This window comes from Erpetoichthys calabaricus, chromosome 2, assembly GCF_900747795.2.
Source record: "Erpetoichthys calabaricus chromosome 2, fErpCal1.3, whole genome shotgun sequence".
In the NCBI taxonomy this organism is placed as follows: Eukaryota; Metazoa; Chordata; class Cladistia; order Polypteriformes; family Polypteridae; genus Erpetoichthys; species Erpetoichthys calabaricus.
This window is the reverse complement of record NC_041395.2, coordinates 287,145,632-287,162,472: the sequence shown is the minus strand read 5'-3', so window position 1 is coordinate 287,162,472 and position 16,841 is coordinate 287,145,632. Positions and strand designations below refer to the sequence as shown.

The following is a 16,841-nucleotide window of genomic DNA, read 5'->3' as shown; positions in this document are numbered from 1 at the left end:
ACTTTCTAAATTTCTAATAAGGTTTTTCTCAGCCTAATTATTTGCTGATGATTCATAGCTGAAAGCCTTTCTTCTGCAACATCCTTTTGTTTTAGGCATAAACTAAACAATTACATGGGAGACATTGTGGTTTAACATTTTCTGCACATAAAATGGTCATGAATAAAATTATAGAAGTAAATTTATCTGACTACTGGGGGCCCTTAAACAACCAGAACACCAGGTTTTTATGCACTATCTCTAATTAAGACATTGCAATGAGTTTTATTTAGTGTTCCTTTTAAAACACAAATAGTAGTCCACCATAAAGATTGTTTTTTTACAGAATCTTGGTTTTCCTCCAGTTATCAGAGTCACAAAACAATCACACAAACAAACAGTTCCAGTCTCCTTTTAAGGGGTCTTCATACAGTATGAGCTCTAGTAAACAGGGAATTTTTCAAAAAAGTTACCAATAAACACCTTCAGCCTGTCCTCTGTCGACTTCTTGTCATATCTCAAGTTCATGGTTAATGTTCCTTTTGTTCATTTGTGACTCATTAATTTATGTACATAATGTTCATTCTTTAGTTGTTTGTTGTTTTCTATGTTTATATGTCTCCTGTGTTATGTACCGTTTGTTTTAGGGGTAGTTCCCCAAAAGGTCCAATCACCACCAGGAAACTGCCCTATAAATTGGAGGGAAACTCCTTGTTCTGGTGGTTCATTTTGAATGCGCTAGGGAGTGGAGTGTTTACTTGAGTTTGCTCTGCTTTATTCCTTTAAGATTTCTGAATTATTGAACCTGTGCTCTGTTTTTGACTTTGCTTGGGATTGTCTCTTGGGACTGTGTTTGCCTTGGATTGCCTTGTCTTTTTTGCTCCACAGAGCTTCTTGGGCTACTGAACATTTTTGTTAAAAATAAATCTTTTATTTTATTAAGATTCTTTTAGGCCCTTTTGGTTTCTAGTCAGGGTTTTGATGTTATTCCCCTCCCAGTGGGCAATTTTGGAAGGATTTATGGGACTTATGTTTTTTTGGGATTATCAGTTCATAACACTTCTTTCTTTATTGAGCAGCAGAAGAAGGGCCGTTCTTCTTCTTGTTTTAATTAAAGGATGTTTTGGCAGTCCAGTGTAAGGTGCATTACCTTCTTTTCCAAAGCTAGAAGGCTTTCAAAAACTGAAATAGCCATCCATTCACAATTAGATGTTAACTGCTCTCATTTCTTTGAATAAAAATGGATGGGTTACATGGTCAGCGTGCCATTCTTTGGATTGGAGTCTTGTGGGGGTGTTTATCCCACTCTGCCTTCTGGTTCCCTTCTGGGACGTTTCTTCTCACTGATGTTTCCAGCTTGAAGGCCTCTGGAGTCCTACCTCCTTTCCCCAGTGGGTTTCCCTTGTGGACTTGTGTCCATTCTTAAAGGCATATTGAGTGATCTGTGACACTAGACACCATTAAAGTCTGTCAGCTGTTGTAGTCACTCCTGTTCATTGGACAGATTATTATGTAGCCTGCTTGAAAATTAATTTATACAGTAAATCATTTTCTTTATGTACTTCTTTGTCTAACGTGTTTATAAGCCTGCGCTCCACCTGTTGGAAAATTCATTCATACAGTGAATCATTTTCTTTTTGTACTTATTTGTCTAACATGTTTGTAAGCCTGCACTCCAAGTTCTAATTCAAATGACTGATACAGGAGCTAAAATAAATAAACTTGATTTTTATGATGCAGGAGCAACTTTGAGTAAAAAATAGAAATTCCTCAGTCTTCTGTTACTGATGTGTTCATTTAGAATTATTTTTAAACTTGCAATTTGCCATCTGCATTAGAGCACCGTTAAAAACCTTGGGTGCCTCATGGTGGGATGTGAATCCAGAATAAATTGGACAGTTTTCAGCAGTTTTTTAATAGTGCTCCACCGTATTAGCCTGGCAAATTGCTATGGGTAAGCTGTTCCAGATTTTTGGTGCATACCAGCAGAAGGCTGCCTCATCACTTCTTTTAAGTTTAGCTCTTGGAATTATAAGCAAATGCTCATTTGAAGATCCAAGGAATAAATCTTTGCAATTATCAAAATATACAACGAACAAAACTGCATTTCAAAGCTAAAAAAAAAAATAATTAAGCCACTATAGCAATCAAGCAAATGTTAAGATGGTACACTATACTGACTCTGAACAGCACTGAAAGCATTGTGCTTATGGCTGAGTTTATTTTCTCTGATTTATATGATCAGCCACTATTAAATCCTACATTCGGTGCTCTCCCGTCACTGATTCACAGATTTACAATAAATAAAAATTCACGTTAGTTAGCTAACAATATGGCATTTACCATCCACATACTGTGCAGGCCAACATTAAATTGAAAATTCTATCATGTTTGTAAGCTTGCCAGTGCTGGAGTAAATATCGCCTCTGCTATGATTCCCTGATGCTGCTCAAGATGATTCAGCGTCCTGTTTATCCATAATGCGTCTTTATCTTAAAGTCATTTCTCGATCACTTTATTAGTGTTAATGGGTTCCCATTCAAAGCAAGACAGGGAGTAAGTATGCAACATTTACAAATGTACAGCACTTGTAAGTTTTAAAGGGGATTTCTGTTCAATATGTAGTTAAATGGAATAAGCTTAATAATATGCAAATTGGTAAACTTTTAACATTCAACATGTATTTAAGTTATTAGTGATACGGATGTGGATTTGGCTTTCCATACATTAAAAGTGTTCTTTCAGTTGTACAGCCATTCTAATAACTGAAAGGAATGAAATCAGTTGTGATTATGCTTGATGAGCTTACTTGAAATCTCACACACTGTGCCCCAGTTTTTTGTTATTCTGAAGTTTCAATGAACCCACCCAAGCATTAGAAATTGGTTTGTTCCTTTCAGTTTTATGGCAAGCTGTGGTGAATTCTGTAATACTGAATAAGTCTGTTTTCTGATGAACAGATCATAAATAAACTTCATGTTTCCTACCTTCTTAGACACTGCTGTTAGCTTCTCTAATGCAACTTTCACTTGGGAGAAGAATGAAGAGCCAACACTGAAAAAGTAAGAATTTTACTAAATGCTGGAATGTGTTTTTTCTGATAATATATCAATTAGATGCACTTTACAACAATAACAACAACATTTACTTATGTAGCATATTTTCATACAAAAGATGTAGCTCAAAGTGCCCTACAGGATGAAGGAAGAGAGAAAAACAAAATATAAAAATAAAATTAGGCAATACTAATTAGCATAGAATAAAAGTAAGGGCCAATGGCCAGGGAGGACAGAAAAAACAAACTCCAGACAGCTGGAGAAAAAAACAAAATCTGCAGGGGTTCCAGGCCACAAGACCGCCCAGCCCCCTCTAGGCATTCTACCTAACATAAATGTCCTCAATCAGTCCTCATGGTTTACAGGCTTCACATGGAAGAACTTGATGATGATGGTCATGTGGACCTCTGGCCTTCAATCCATCAATGTAAGGACTGCATGGTGCTTTGATCGGGTGGTGGTGACAGAGATCACCACCACTGAAAACCGGAAAAAGAACAGCAGAGAAAGTAGGGGTTAGTACGGATTACACAGCCACCATGAATAATAATGATAATTAAATGCATATACAGAGTATTGAGCTAAAATGTAGCTATGAGAAAGCCATGTTAAAATTATGTGTTTTTAGCGTTTTTTTAAAGTAGGCTCCACCGTATTAGCCTGGCGAATTCCTATTGGCTATTCCAGATTTTAGGTGCATAACAGCAGAAGGTCGCCTCACCACTTCTTTTAAGTTTAGCTCTTGGAATAATAAGCAGACACTCATTTGAAGATCTAAGGTTACAATTTGGAGTGTAAGGTGAAAGACCTTCCGAAATATAAGATGGAGCGGGATTATTTAAGGCTTTGTAAACCATAAGCAGTATTTTAAAGTCAATTTTAAATGACACAGGTAATCAATGTAGTGACATCAGAACTGGAGAGATGTGCTCAGATTTTCTTTTCCTAGTTAAGATTCTAGCAGCTGCATTCTGCACTTCTTGCAATCAATTTTAATGTTCAATTCACTCATTCAAAGAAACTAATGGGTCAGCCAAAGCCTATTCTGGTAGAACTAGGCATATGTTGGGAACCAACTTATAATGAGACCCCAGGCTCATCATTCTTAATGATGTTGGAGGTAACCAGTCAATGTGGACGCAGACCCAGACTGGATTTTGATTCAGACCCATATTGAGAATCAGGACATTTTTTTGTTCATGTGTTATGAATATTCTTTAAACTTTATTTTCAAAGAACATGACCATATGTATGTTTCTGATTAATTCTTTAATTTGTGAAAGATATTAACATTTGCTTAAGTGTTTCACACTGCTATTTTAAAGTCACAGCATTTCACATTTATTAACTTAGCAAACACTTTTATCTAGGGACTTAACGAAGTAAACATTAGTCTGGGGGACTGTTTGCGAACAAGTGTTAAAGGACAACGCTACAAAATTGAACACAAATGAAGACATCAGAATGAAATGCAAGTTAGTTATAATTCATTGGTTACAAAATCCCAACAGCTAATATCAGCTAGACAGAAATTCAACAAACAAGAGAGTCTTCAAATGCTTCTTAAACACATTGAGGGAGTCCAAATTTTGAGTAGTGGTGGGCAGCTCGTTCCACCAGACAGGAGCTATACATGTAAAGAGTCTAGATTGAGATTTGATGCCATGCCAAGGTGTCATTACCAGATTCTGTTCATCAGCAGACCTAAGTGAGTGAGGGGGAGCATGAGACCTCACAAATGTCTCACATATATATAGGTGTTAATAAACTGACTACTTTGTAGGCAAACATCAGGGATTTGTTGCTAGGCTGTCCGGCACTCTTGCTAAGGAATACCTGCTAAGAGGCACTATGTTTCACTTCATGTAGGTACCGCTGTAAGTTTACCATCCGAGATTACGGATTTACATTTTGAACAGTGTTTGTCTTGAGCTCATACTGTTAGGTATTCTGGTTACCATCTTATAGCTTCAGAGTTTTCAATTCAGTTCATAGTCTTAGCATTTTGTTTCTAGTGATATTCTTGTAGTTTCAGTAAAGGCTCCTGGAATTCTGGTTTTGATTTTGCTTCCGATTTAGCATTTTTTTGATAACAATGCTTTGTTATTCTAGAAAACCTTTTGTTCCTGTTGCACACATTTCATAGTCCATTTCCCAGCCCAAACAAAACAGGGAGGTTGGCTGGAATTAAAAAAAGAAATAGAAAATAGGCAGAGCTAGTGTGTCATGTGGTCCAGCTAAGCCACTTTGAGAGTTTGTGGCTGGCGAGCCGCCATTTCACTATTTCTAATGTTTCCCAATGCTTATGTTTAGTATTCAATTTCGCTACAGATGTATAGTTTTATTAAATATTTCTATAGTGTTCTCTGATCCTCGTCATTTTAAAATACATTAGAAATATGTATTTTGTACTGAAAGCCAAGGAAAAATTAAAAGCCTGCTTAAATGAAGATATAATAACATGAAATGCTTGGATGCCAGAAAATCAAGTCAGTTATCTTCAAGTGTAACAGAAAGGCATTTGTTATAGACAAAATGAGAATGGCTTGCCTGATCACAAAGACTTTGAATGAATCCATTGTGAGGTGGATGGTGGCAGGCTGGTTAGCATGCAGTGCTGACACTCCAGGGAAGCAGAAATAGACTTTTATAGCCGGGGAAGAAATGTGCACAATAGTAGTAGTTAGTGAATGTTAATGCACTGATAAGCGTTTTGCTTGGTTAAAGTTGTGGGCATTTCAAAATTCTATTAAACATTGGTTTTACTTTTGCCAGCTATGTACTGTAATGACAATTATTCAGTTTTCTACATACTGTATATGTCCATTCAATATTATACCTCAATTACTGTATTGCTTGGCCTAAGGAAAAGCAGACCACCTTAACAGCTCATTTTACACCTGAGGTTAAAAAAGGGCAACTCTGCAACAGGCAGAATGAGGAACTAAAGGAGGATCTCCGGGTGCCAGAGAATACAGTGGCCATCAAACCATGGATCTCTGTGTCTGTGCTGAAATATGGGACAATGGTTTATCTGCTCTGTCAGAATGGGGAGTGAAAAAGTGTTAAAATTAGTTTTTTCTTTAGGGTTAGGCTTAGGGTAAGGGTTAGGGTTAAACAGCAGCTGCCTGCTTAACAATAATGAAATGTAAAACAAGTAAACAGATCATTAGCTAATGTTATTCCATTTGCACTTGTGTATGCATCCTAAAATATCTATTTCAATAAAATATTTGAAAAGAAAAAACAAGAAAGCTAGAGAAATACTCATCTGCTCTGGTCCACAAAACATTTTGATGTTGACATCAAAAAAAGAACAATGAACAGTTGTCATGGACGGCACGTCTGGCCAGCCAGGAGAAAGAAAATGCAGGAGACATCCTATCTTTGCCATGAGATTGGCTGGAAGGAAAACATCATGGAGCAATCAAGGAGGTCTCCATACCATAGATGGTAACATCCCCAGGCTTCGGTATCCAAATGGACATGCATGGGCATGCAGGGGAATTGTAGTGCCATCCAGCATCCTTGTTGGTTTCCCTGGGTCATCAGGGGGTGCTGCAGGGGTTTATGCTCCGTACTTTCAGGGACTTCCAACGGGATATGCCCTAGCACCGGAAGTACTCCAGGCTCTTGGATAAAAGGAGTCACTCAGATTTCCCCAATGCGGGTTGGAGTCAGATGGAAGAAGGATAAACTCACCTGGGAGGTGAGAAGGATAGGAGAGAAAGAAAAAGAGAAATAGAGTTGTGTTGTGTTTTGCCACTGTTAAAAAGAAGTCTTTGTCAAAGTAATTTATTATAATAAACCATTGATTTGAACCCAGGACTTGTGTCTGTGCAGTGTGTCTGGGGTTTTGGGTGCTGCATTGCTCCTTAGTGGTCACACAGTATAGGTAATGTCTAAATGTGGCAGAATGAGCACTCTAGCAAGTCATACAATTGAAATAACTTGTTTTAATAACAGTAATGATTGATTTCTAAATGGAAATTGGTTGGACTGTAATTGGTGGCCCCCAGCATGTGAGTGTGAGACCCCCGAGGCTAGACGGTCACATGTTAGCTTACTATGTATCTCATTTTTGTTTGAGGGTTATTGAGAAAAGACACAAATTAAGAGTTCTGTGTCTGTGCTGCTCAGGTGTCTCAAGGGTCCAGCAGTTGTGGGGTCTCAGAATGCCAGGATATGGTAACACATTTTGTTATTTCAAGATAATATTGTTTTGGTATTGTAAACCATTCAGTGTCTTACTAAGAATTTTGCCCACCCCTTTTTCTATAAATCTCTGTAAAACAAAAAACTTTCTCAATATTTCTGCTGGCAGCCAGCATGAAATACATTTTCACTGATTTCTATTGTAAAGAAATGAAAACAAAGTCAAGTACTATAAAATAATATAAAGGAAACGTAAGCATTGTGTATAACAGTAATAAACACAAATGGAAAATTTATACTGGATATTATATAAAAAATAATAATATTTCATAAGCAGCCTGTTTATTTGAGTTCAAAGCTTATTAAATATACACTGTATCTATACATACTGTATATAAAATCTTAAGGGTTGTTTGTCTGTTACGCAAAAACAGACCTGGATATTGGTCTTAATCAAGAGCTTATGACATGACACACATAATTTGACCCCAGAATAGGAAGTGTGGGCTTGTTACCTATGAAATTGGGCATCTCGTTCTTCTCGTGGCAAGCGGAAGCATGGGCACATGCCGTGTCTCCAGGAACACAACCACTGCGCATGAATGCTGCGCTCACAGTGAAGCCCATTGCCTGGGCCAAGTGATAACCAAATGTCATACACTCCAAATCAAATCGAAGTGTACATACCACCACACAACATGAACATCGTAAACACAAATCATTCATTCTAAGCGCTACAGATGCTCATACATGACCACAGAATTGCAGGTTTGGGCTTCCTCTGCCATGTTACTCCCAGAACAGAACAGCCATACATGCACCCGGCTTGGTTGTCAGGAAAAAAGTCACGGTGACATCAACTCGCAGTGAGAGACATTGCAGCAACCTCAGCAGAATGACCTAGGGGCTGTGTTTCATGAGAGGCACTTCTTGACTGCTGCCCACAATATTAGAAACTAATGCATGTAGTTATACTATAACATTATTACACTTTAACTTGACTTACACTGGATGGTTGTTATTACTATTTGTGCATCACAGTTTCATAGACTTGGGATCAAATTCCTGATCTATGTAGAATTTTCACACACTTCCCATGTTCCTGTAGGCCTTCTCTGGCTGCTCCTGTTGGCTGTCAATGATGCACACGTTAGGCTGATTAGTTCGGTGAGAGTGTGCACATCATTTCATTCTCACCTAGTTTTATCTCCATTATAATGTTAACTGACTTTACATTGCCAAGATTTGTTTATCAATGAGAGTCACTATTTTACTGTATGTTTAATTTAACATATGTGTTTATATCTGAAACTGTAGAGTTTAGTGAGTTACTGTTATCATATTGTGCCAGCACTGCTGCGGTTCTTGCTAGCACCATGTGGCAATGGATTCTATGTCATTCTTTTAGATAGTTCGCTCACTGTTGCAACACTAGTTGGAATTCATTTGTGACTTTGGCAGGCATGTTGGTTTTTTAGGCTGCTCTGCAGCTAACACTGAAGATGCTAATTTGCCTTGTTTTGTCTTGGTAGAGCTCTACATTACTCTACTTTCCCATTTTGTATTATTAATGTGTAGCCTTTGTCTGAATGCCTCAAATCTCACAGACTTACCACTAGGTATTGTGTTAATAAGGTATTGTACCATATAACTTCTCCTCATCTTCCCTTCTACATTTATAACCCCAGGCAATTAGGTGTAGTAAAAAACAAGCAGGAATTAAGTTACTCTTTAAATAATAACAATAAGCAAAGTACAAGTGAATATTGGCAACCATACAACCTGATAAATGCTGATGTGTAGTTTCTGGCGGCACACAGACTTGTTAGTTACTTAAAATGTCTCTAGTTAAGGCATCATTTTTGGTCAGCTTTCTTCAGAACAGGCTGTGTGCCTGTGCCAATTCATTGTGTTGTCCTTTCCATGGAAATGGTGTGTGAGATGCTCCTTCATGATGATGGTGTAAGAGAAAAAGGGAGGAGTAAAGCAAGCCAATTTATATACTCTCTGTCCAAACTTTACAGCCAATAGGGCGTTGTGGTACTTAATGGCTTCTGATTTAAAACCAAATAGACAACTTCAGACCAATAGAATTCTGGTGCAACACAATGGTTTCACACTTGCCCCCAATACCATTTGTTAAGGTTAAGCTTGCCAGCTAGGTAGTTGGCCTCTATGTGGGGGATGATTGAGAGTCCTACTGGCCAAACTGGTTTTAGGCACTTTCCCAACCCTGTCATAAAATTACAAAGACTCAGTCCTAAAGACTGGAGTGGGGGTTCTTAACCATCAAACCATTACTGTCTTATCAATAATGTAACACTAATATTACATTTGCTTTGTCTAAGTTACAAATAAAGGCATACAAAATATTACAAAATTTCATACCACAACATGCATGATGGGATGCCAGCTCATTCTGTAGGTGATTCTTCCCCAGACAGATTAAACTTGTCAGTGCTGTTAGAATATTATATGTTTAAGTGCTCTGAGCCTTAACTTGGTGAGGACCTCAAGAGACAAATTAATTAAATTGAATATGGGAGTCCAGTAATGAGCTGTCAGCTCATTTAGAGTTGTTTCTTGCCTTGCATGTATTGCTGCTGAGATGGACTTGGCTGTACCACAGCCCGTATCAGCAGGTTCTGAAATAGATGGATAAGTGGATGGATAATTTATGTTGATCAAGAGTAATATTCAGTCATTAATCTTGTTATTTTGTAACTCGGGCGGCACGGTGGCACAGTGTGTAGTGCTGCTACCTCACAGTAAGGAGCCCTGGGTTCGTTTCCCGGGTCCTCCCTGCGTGGAGTTTGCATGTTCTCCCTGTGTCTGCATGGGTTTCCTCCGGGTACTCCGGTTTCTTCCCACAGTCCAAAGACATGCAGGTTAGGTGCATTGGCGATTCTAAATTGATCCTAGTGTGTGCTTAGTGTGTGGGTGTGTGCCCTGCGGTGGGCTGGTGCCCTGCCTGGGGTTTGTTTCCTGCCTTGCACCCTGTGTTGGCTGGGATTGGCTCCAGCAGACCCCCGTGATACTGTAGTTGGGATATAGCGGGTTGGATAATGGATGGATGGGTGGATTTTGTAATTCCTTTGTAGTAATCTCTATCCCTGAAACTGAATCTCAATATAGGGAAAATCCATCCATCCATTATCAAATACCACTAAAGAATTTTAATTGACATAATGAATGATATACTAAAAATAGAAAAATAGCAAAAATGAGTCAAGCTGAGTAAAGGTACCAGAGTTGTACACTGAGAAAAAAGGACAAATGTGGGTGTTTGGTAAAAATAGAAATTAAGTGGCAAAATGTGAATTTACTTCATATCAGATATATTAGGGATAACACTTTTGCCTTGGGGTGTTCGATGGCCACCTCAGCCACTGTCTGTGTGTGTCCTCTCCAGGTACTCCAGTTTTTTTTCAGATGTGCCCTAGGTTACCTTTACATCTGACACACCATGTTTTTGGTGATCCAATAATGACATTACTTAGCCACATTAAAAGCCAAGTGTAAATGTGCTTATGATTATATCATTCAAACTGTGTTTTGAGCTGTTCAGAAGTACGTAGCAGCCATATTTAAAGCAAGCGTAAAGGACAATGTGTTGTATCTGCATGCAACAACCTCAAAAGCCGAAGCTTCTTTAAAGTGTGTCTGTCAAAGGTTGGATCAGATCTCTGACTCTGTCCACTTACAATCCAAATCCAAACTGGATGCCATGTGTAAAGGGCACCTTTGATTAAGTAATAAAACTAAGCTTTCCCAGCATGAGTGTGTAAAGTATGTGCTCTGTGATGGAGTGGTATCCTATCCAGGGTTGGTTCTGCCTTGTGCTCACTGCTGCCAGCATGGACCGTGACTCTCCACAATTCTGTGGATTTATACAAAATGAGTAAATGAGTAGTATAGACAGATACATGAATCTCGTCATGGATTTGACATCACCAAATGGAGGACTGACCTGGAGAGAGTGCAATTAAAAAATGGTATTCCTGAATACATTAATAGTTTCTTAAAAATCATGTAGATGTGGATAGGAATGTTTTGCTAACTATACTATTTTAAACACTGAAATGTTATCATTAATGTGATATCCTCAATGTTAGGCAGAGTTGGGGTGGAGTGGTGGCTCTGAGACTAGGGATCTGCGCTGGCATTTGGTAGGATGGCGCTTCAAATCCCATAAATGGCAGAAGTGACTCTACTCTGTTGGGCCCTTGAGTAATTGCTCTGTCTTGTGTATGCAAGCAGGTCCTCCAACTTATAGGGATAACTTGGGGATTGGTGGCAGGATTGGCACTCCAGACATCATAAAAAAAACTCACACTGTTCCAGTATGGTGCTGAGGTGTCACCCGCTGCACTCGGGTCCCAATCCAGATGGTTTGTTGTGTGGTGGGTGCAGCACCATCAGTGCATGCTCCCTACCTCTCCACTCTCTCACCTTTAGGCAAAGTAGGAAAAAATGACCAGAGAGAGGAGCAGGAAAAAGAGGAAAAACAAAGAAAATGCTGTTGTGTCAATGGGCCTGACAATACCAATCTTCAGGTCTTCCTTTTTTAGGTGTCTTGTCTGCTTACTTTCCTCCACATACTCCTGTGACACTTTAAAACATTAGAACAAGCTAGACAAGGACAGGCCATTCAGCCCAGCAAAGCTCACTGGTACTGTCCATATAATTCTTCTAAAATAACACCGAGTTTTGAAGGTCTTTAAAGTTCTACTGTCTACCACGCTACTCGATAGCTTATTCCAAGGGTCTGTGGTTGTCTGTGTGAAGAAAAACTTCCTAATGTTTGTGTGAAATTTACCTTTAACAAGTTGTTCTTGATGAACTCATTTTCAAATAACAGTCTCGATCCACTGTATTGATTCTCTTCATAATTTTAAACATTTCAATCATGTCACCTCATAATCTTCTTTTGCTTAAATAAGATTCTTAGAGAATTCCTTCTAATGTTATGTTATCAGTTTCTTAACTGCTGCTTTAATACAAAACATGTAGTTTAAAGTACTTTAGAAGATGTTAAAGAGAAAAAAAATTAAAGTTAAAGACAGAAAAGTAATAAATTAGAAATAAATACGTATATGAATGAATAAATTCATGAAGTACCAAAAATAATAAATAACAATAAATCAATATGCACTTATATGATACAGAAAAACAAGTAACAGATGAAGTAGACTACTAACTTATTGACTAAATTGCTAAATTTATTAAGTCTGTAATGATTATAATGTTAAGTCTGATGCTATAGTCAGGTGGCAATTGAGAACAGAAAATAAAAACTCTAGCTGGTAAGATGCTTCCAAGGCCAAATCTCCCACTGGGCATTCTATGGAACACAAATATGCTTAAGTTGTTTCTTAATGTTTTTACGCTTCATCCCTACTAACCTCTCCCCTCCTCTCCTAGAAGATTTGATGCAGTGGATCTTGTAAGCACAACTAAATCACACGCAAATATTTGTTTGCTATTTTCCACAGTCTTGGCGGCCATCGTGTATATGGCGTCAGCTTATGAAGCAATGCCGATGCTGCGCATGACTTCCAGAAATGACATCCCCAGAAACCAAGATACATGTCGTGATAAAAATACCACAAAATGGTGTGGTGGTAAAATAAAAACATCACAATAATAATATTTACATAATTTCAAGAGCCTAATAGAACATAAATAATTACACAGAAATAAATAAAGAACTTCCTGAAAAAAAAATGTATTCAAAGCATAAAAAGTTTTTACTTTTGGCTGCATCGTAACATCACAAATATCACCCTGTAAATGCAGGTCATTGAAGACTTGATGTCTAGTTTCAGATAAATCCAAATTACTGACTTTAGTCAGCTGAAATCATCAATGGGTTAGCCAGAAACACAATTTAGACTTATAATGAGCAGCATTCCCTCATCGATGTAACTTCCTTGATTGCTTAATGAACAGCTTTTAGTTCTCTGAAATTTAGAAAATGAATGATTTATTGTGATCTGTGAGACCTTTACAGAGAAGCCCTCAAGGACTGAGGCAACAGCTGCATGTTCAAAAACCATCGAAATCCATTAGTGCTGTTTGTAATATGAACATAATTACCATTCACTGGAGTGGGTTATGTAATTTTAGTTTGCAATCTTCTGTGTCATGTTTCTGAAAATTTCATCCATTGTCAAATCTTTTTCATTTGCTTCAGCATCAGGTGCCAGGCTATCATGGGCACACTCCCACGACTGCACACACCAGACCAGCTAAATCTGTTTACAGTTGTAATGCTCATGTTAAGCGTTTTGGTATGCTAGCAGCAATACAGGTTGTCAAGGACAAGGGCACCGCTAGGTTGACTTAGGGCAGGCCATTCTGACACAGCACAGGGGTACAGAGTTGCCTTGCAAACTTTACCCTTTAAGTGCTGCAGGTGGGAGATCTAGCCAGGTGTCACTGGAGTAAGCAGATCCAATCAATCATGTAATGGTTGTGGTGAGGCTGTGAATGGCCTGGAGAGGGGGTTTACAGTCACTTCACAGTCAGGGTGCTCATTGAGTGCAGACTTAGGGGCAGAGTATAACGCAAAGAGGATCCATGTTCTGGAGAGAGTAAGAGGGATTTCATCCTTTACCAAACTGTCTTAATGAACTTCAGCATTGTGTGCTAGGAAGAAAGCAACCTCTGACAAGGCCTGAGGTCATTGCAGGGCACACTCCCACACTCACTCACACCATTCATTGTTAAGGAATCTGAGAGGTTGCCACCATTCTGCCCCAAACTACAACAGCAGTACACCTGCATAATGCCTCACTGTGACTGTGACACCCTGACATGCATTGATATGAGGTCAATTTAAGGTTATTATTTAGTCTCTGCAGCTCATCTTTAAAATATGTTGTCAAAATCAGATTACCTGGAGAGAAACAGTAACAGAGAGACTATGCAGACTCCAGCAGGCAGGGCTTTGAACTCAGGACCGTGGAGATGTGAGGCAGCAGCAGTAACTACTATGCCACTGGAGCACACTTGCTTAAATTCGGTAATGTTATTCTGTAGCCGTCTAATAAATTCTTTATCAAATCAATATGCTGCTGACACATCTTTCAGATGTTCTATGCTTGTACAGTATGTTGTAATTTTCATTTGGGGATATTATAAGAAATTAGTTGTGTTTCCTGGCTGTGGCTGGGAAATTTCATAATATAAATTGCCTCCATTATAGTGCCATCAGATATCATCGGGTGTATCAGAAGTACAATGTAACTAAGTGCTTTTCTGTACACAATATTTGTAACATTTTTTTTTACCAATTGCAAATATTATTGGCAGGTGTGGTGTTGTGGATACCAAATAGTGTTGTCAATTTCAGCTTAGTTCACTGAAAACTGTTTAATTTTTTATAAGTATGATTTAAATGGAATCTTTGTTTAATTCTGTAAAAAGAGAGATTTGCTTTTCATCTTCATTATTACTATTTGGTCTTGATGACTAATTTTATTGTAATTTCATAACTTCACTTCTACGTCAGCAACACAGGAGCGCCGCAGGGGACTGTACTTTCTCCGGCCCTGTTCAGCCTATAAACATCAGACTTCCAATACAACTCGGAGTCCTGCCACGTGCAAAAGTTCGCTGACGACACTGCTATTGTGGGCTGCATCAGGAGTGGGCAGGAGGAGGAGTATAGGAACCTAATCAAGGACTTTGTTAAATGGTGTGACTCAAACCACCTACAACTGAACACCAGCAAAACCAAGGAACTGGTGGTGGATTTTAGGAGGACCAGGCCCCTCATGGACCCCATGATCATCAGAGGTGACTGTGTGCAGAGGGTGCAGACCTATAAATACCTGGGAGTGCAGCTGGATGATAAATTGGACTGGACTGCCAATACTGATGCTCTGTGTAAGAAAGGACAGAGCCGACTATACTTCCTTAGAAGGCGGGCGTCCTTCAACATCTGCAGTAAGATGCTGCAGATGTTCTACCAGAGGGTTGTGGCAAGCGCCCTCTTCTACGCGGTAGTGTGCTGGGGAGGCAGCATAAAGAAAAGAGAGATGCCTCACGCCTGGACAAAATGGTGAGGAAGGCAGGCTCTATTGTAGGCATGGAGCTGGACAGTTTGACATCTGTGGCAGAGCGACGGGCACTGAGCAGGCTCCTGTCAATCATGGAGTATCCACTGCATCCACTGAACAGTATCATCTCCAGACAGAGGAGCAGCTTCAGCGACAGACTGCTGCTGTCAATGTCCTGCTACACTGACAGACTGAGGAGATCGTTCCTCCCCCACACTATGCGACTCTTCAATTCCAAATGTTAACATTATACAAAGTTATTGTCTGTCTGTATACCTGCATTTTTATCACTCTTTAATTTAATATTGTCTTTATTAGTATGCTGCTGCTGTAGTATGTGAATTTCTCCTTGGGATTAATAAAGTATCTATCTATCTATCTATCTATCTATCTATCTATCTATCTATCTATCTATCTATCTATCTATCTATCTATCTATCTATCTATCTATCTATCTACAGAAAACAGTATTGAACAGGGTAGTGGTTAGCCTTACAGATCTTCTAGCAAGGGTTTGAATTCCACGCCTAGGAGTTGTCCATATGAGCTTTTACAAAAGTTGGAACAGTGTTCATGGATCCAGCCTCCGGGGTTCATATCCTGTATCTGTCCATATCTGTCCATCTCCATGGATCTGTGGGGGGATTTCCTTCAGGTACAGGTTATCATTCTACATCCCCAGAGATGACCAGATTAAGTGAATGGGTGACTGTGAATTGGCCCCAGTGTGGATGTGGGCATGAGAGTGCCCTGCGAGGCACTGCCACCTTGTACCCAGTGCTGCTGGGATTGACTTTGGCCCTCCATGACCCTTAAACTGGATTAAGCAGGCCTGAGAAGTTAGAGTAAGTTATTAACTGAACAACTAATTGGAATTACAATCCATGGACCATTCAAGCATCAAAACATCCCAAATCACTTAAAGAAGCACCCGATTCTATCTTTAAAAATGAAAAGCCCTTTAATGTTAATTAAATTAAAATCAAATGAAAATGAAAGTTAATGTAATATTCAGAATACCATGAAAGCAACATTTACATGATTACATCCAGTTGTTCTGCTTGTCTCTGATTTTAGTGTCACCTTGGATATTAAGCCAGGAAAGTTGGTGGCAGTGGTTGGAGCAGTGGGTTCTGGAAAGTCCTCGTTGGTTTCTGCAATGCTGGGAGAAATGGAAAATGTTAAAGGCTATGTAAATACTAAGGTAAGAGTAATATTTATATACTGTGTGTGCAATATGTATACCAACAAGCTGGCAAGAAGTGGACAAGACAAAAAGGGAACTGAGTAAATGTAAGTGTCTGTAAAAGCCACACAATAACCAGAGAATGACAAATAAGACACTGGGAGGAGATTTCATAAAATACCTGTTTGAGGACAAACTGTCCTTTAATAAAAATAAAAAAAAGAAATGAATAAATGAGTGCCAAATAGTACCCTACATATCAACAACAACAACATTTATTTATATAGCACATTTTCATACAAAAAGTAGCTCAAAGTGCTTTACATAATGAAGAGAAGAAAAATAAAAGACAAAATAAGAAATTAAAATAAGACAACATTAGTTAACATAGAAAGGAGT

General features: G+C 38.8%; 1 protein-coding gene across 1 annotated transcript in view; it reads left to right on the top strand.

Annotated features, from left to right (window-relative positions):
* Positions 1-16,841, top strand: part of abcc2 (ATP-binding cassette, sub-family C (CFTR/MRP), member 2) — a 174,450-nt gene that overhangs the window by 77,725 nt on the left and 79,884 nt on the right. Inside the window, exons 15-16 of the mRNA XM_028795700.2 lie at positions 2,975-3,041; positions 16,334-16,460. Of these exons, the coding sequence (XP_028651533.1) occupies positions 2,975-3,041; positions 16,334-16,460 (194 nt within the window). The remainder of the gene's footprint in view (positions 1-2,974; positions 3,042-16,333; positions 16,461-16,841) is intronic.